This window comes from Elephantulus edwardii, unplaced genomic scaffold (genome assembly GCF_000299155.1).
Source record: "Elephantulus edwardii isolate Elephantulus edwardi_28Jun2011 unplaced genomic scaffold, EleEdw1.0 scaffold00027, whole genome shotgun sequence".
NCBI classification, from domain to species: Eukaryota; Metazoa; Chordata; class Mammalia; order Macroscelidea; family Macroscelididae; genus Elephantulus; species Elephantulus edwardii.
This window is the reverse complement of record NW_006399777.1, coordinates 9,940,097-9,942,148: the sequence shown is the minus strand read 5'-3', so window position 1 is coordinate 9,942,148 and position 2,052 is coordinate 9,940,097. Positions and strand designations below refer to the sequence as shown.

Sequence of the window (2,052 nt, the reverse complement as noted above, 5' to 3'; positions counted from 1 at the left end):
AAAAAATAAAATTAAAAAAAGTTTGTGTATCGAGATTTCACTCTGCTCCAGTTCCCAAGAGCCATCACGCAAGCTGCTTCCTGTGACCACGAGCAATGTTTCAGGACCTCAGCTTGAAAGGGTAACTAGGGAGGGTTTTCTAAAGACAAAAGTTCCATGCGGCCCAGGATCATGAGTCTCGAACACGTGAACAAAGACGAAAACGACACTCAAGTGGTACTCATCCTGAGGTTTTTATAGTCATTCATTCCATGAACATTTTCCAAAACTGGTTACAATTTGAAATCTGATTGTACTCACGCTCAAGAAACCCATTATACATTCAAATAAACATTAGTTCTCAAAATGTGCTTTAAAAGGTCGAATACTTGATCAGCTAAATCTGTCCGAATTCACCAGAGACACAAAATCCAAGCAGCAGCAACTGGGTCTCTATCAAGGGGAACGGATTCAACACAAACACAAACCACCAAGGGAAGTCACAGGTCACCAGGCTTCTACCTGGACACCTGTTCCATCAAGGTGACCTATCAGAGGCCCAAGCCTTGTCCACTTCCTCACTTTCTCACCAATCTGCAAGGACCTTTATTAGCCATGAAAGATAAACCTCATGCAAGATGACTTTCCCTAAAAAAAGGCAAAATCTGACCATGAAAGAATCTTCCCTCAATCAGCAACTTTAAGAAAACCCATACATTAACCCAAATGGCCATCTTAAAGTTTGCATATTATCCACTAATGATAGTTTGCAAAGTTCAGTGTTGATAGGCAGCAAAACAGTTCATGTAAGCTTTTCAACTTGAATCTTTCCACAGATTCATCGACCGAAATATTTTTTCAATTAGGCTATTAAATATTTTCTTGTTAACTTTTGACCTCTAGCTATACATTTAAAACATTTCTGAAATTTCGTAACTCATTCCAACAGCAATCCTTCACAGAGAATTAAGGTTTCATTTCTAAGTGTTAAACGAAGGGAGATTACAGAATTGAACAATTAATCTCCCTTAAACAGACAGCTCCCACCTCAACTTACTGTTGACTTTCTAAAGTGAGATGAAGCCATCCACCTTGGCTCATCAGTAGTAAAATAGTAATTCTAAATAAAATTAGATGATGAAGGAACCCTTCAAAATCTGTTTTCATATGGAAACAAACATACATAGTCTGAGTCAAGCAATTTGGAGGAAGAACACGTGGCATGCATGGGAGAGTTTAAAACACAACTTCTTTTTTAATCAAAGCCACAAATTATTCCCTGAATTAGCCTGCCAAGAATCCAACACAAATTTATAAACACTGAGGTAAGTTTAAGGACAGATCCAACATTTGATTCAACTTGCTCTACAAGGTGAACATTAGATATCAAGAGATTGATATATAGCAAAGCAATTTTCTAAATCCAAAATATGCCTAGGCTTTTAAAAGGTTATATATGTATCATCCTTGATGAGAGGTCAAAGATCTACAACAGGCCAGGAATATAACTTTACAATTCTAACTTAGGTGTTGCTGAGGAGTTATATATTTGTTAAATTAAGTAAATAAGTATTGCATCTGTCCTGTCCAAACAAATGCATTATTTCTTCACTTGCAGAGATTCTCAAGTTCATCAAGTGCATCAGGTATTAAGGCCGATGGTAACTTATGTTCACCAGAAAGAACCAACGCCAAGGGCAAAAATAAGGGTTTGTAACAATAAATGAGAAAGAGGGCGATACCCCATATCACCAAGGCAAAAACAAGGTAAAGAAAAGCACTGACCTGCAGTTGGGCGGAGGGTCTAAGGTGATGTCAGCCAGTTCCTTCTGAATCCTGCAAGTGAGAGACAAGTGGCACCATGAGGACCTTGGGGTTCACTGTCTGGAAAGACACCCCTAACCCCGCACTCAGCCAAGGTGGGCAACCTGCGTTGTTAAAAGCCTCAGATCAAGGGAGATTTGGTGGCCTAGTGGCAAGAAGCTGCATTGCAATCCCAGAGACCCACGGTTCAAATCCACTAGATGCTCTGCTGGAGAAGGAGGGACAATCTCCTCCTGTACCAGTCAGATC

At 39.7% G+C, this 2,052-nt stretch overlaps 1 protein-coding gene across 2 annotated transcripts in view; it reads right to left on the bottom strand.

Annotated features, from left to right (window-relative positions):
* UBE2E1 (ubiquitin-conjugating enzyme E2E 1) overlaps positions 1–2,052 on the bottom strand; it is an 80,258-nt gene that overhangs the window by 73,812 nt on the left and 4,394 nt on the right. The window contains exon 2 of one of the 2 annotated variants that reach the window (XM_006883343.1): positions 1,765–1,815. The exons of the other annotated variant lie outside the window; for it this stretch is intronic. Coding sequence (XP_006883405.1) covers positions 1,765–1,815 — 51 coding nt within the window. The remainder of the gene's footprint in view (positions 1–1,764; positions 1,816–2,052) is intronic. 2 annotated transcript variants of the gene reach the window in all.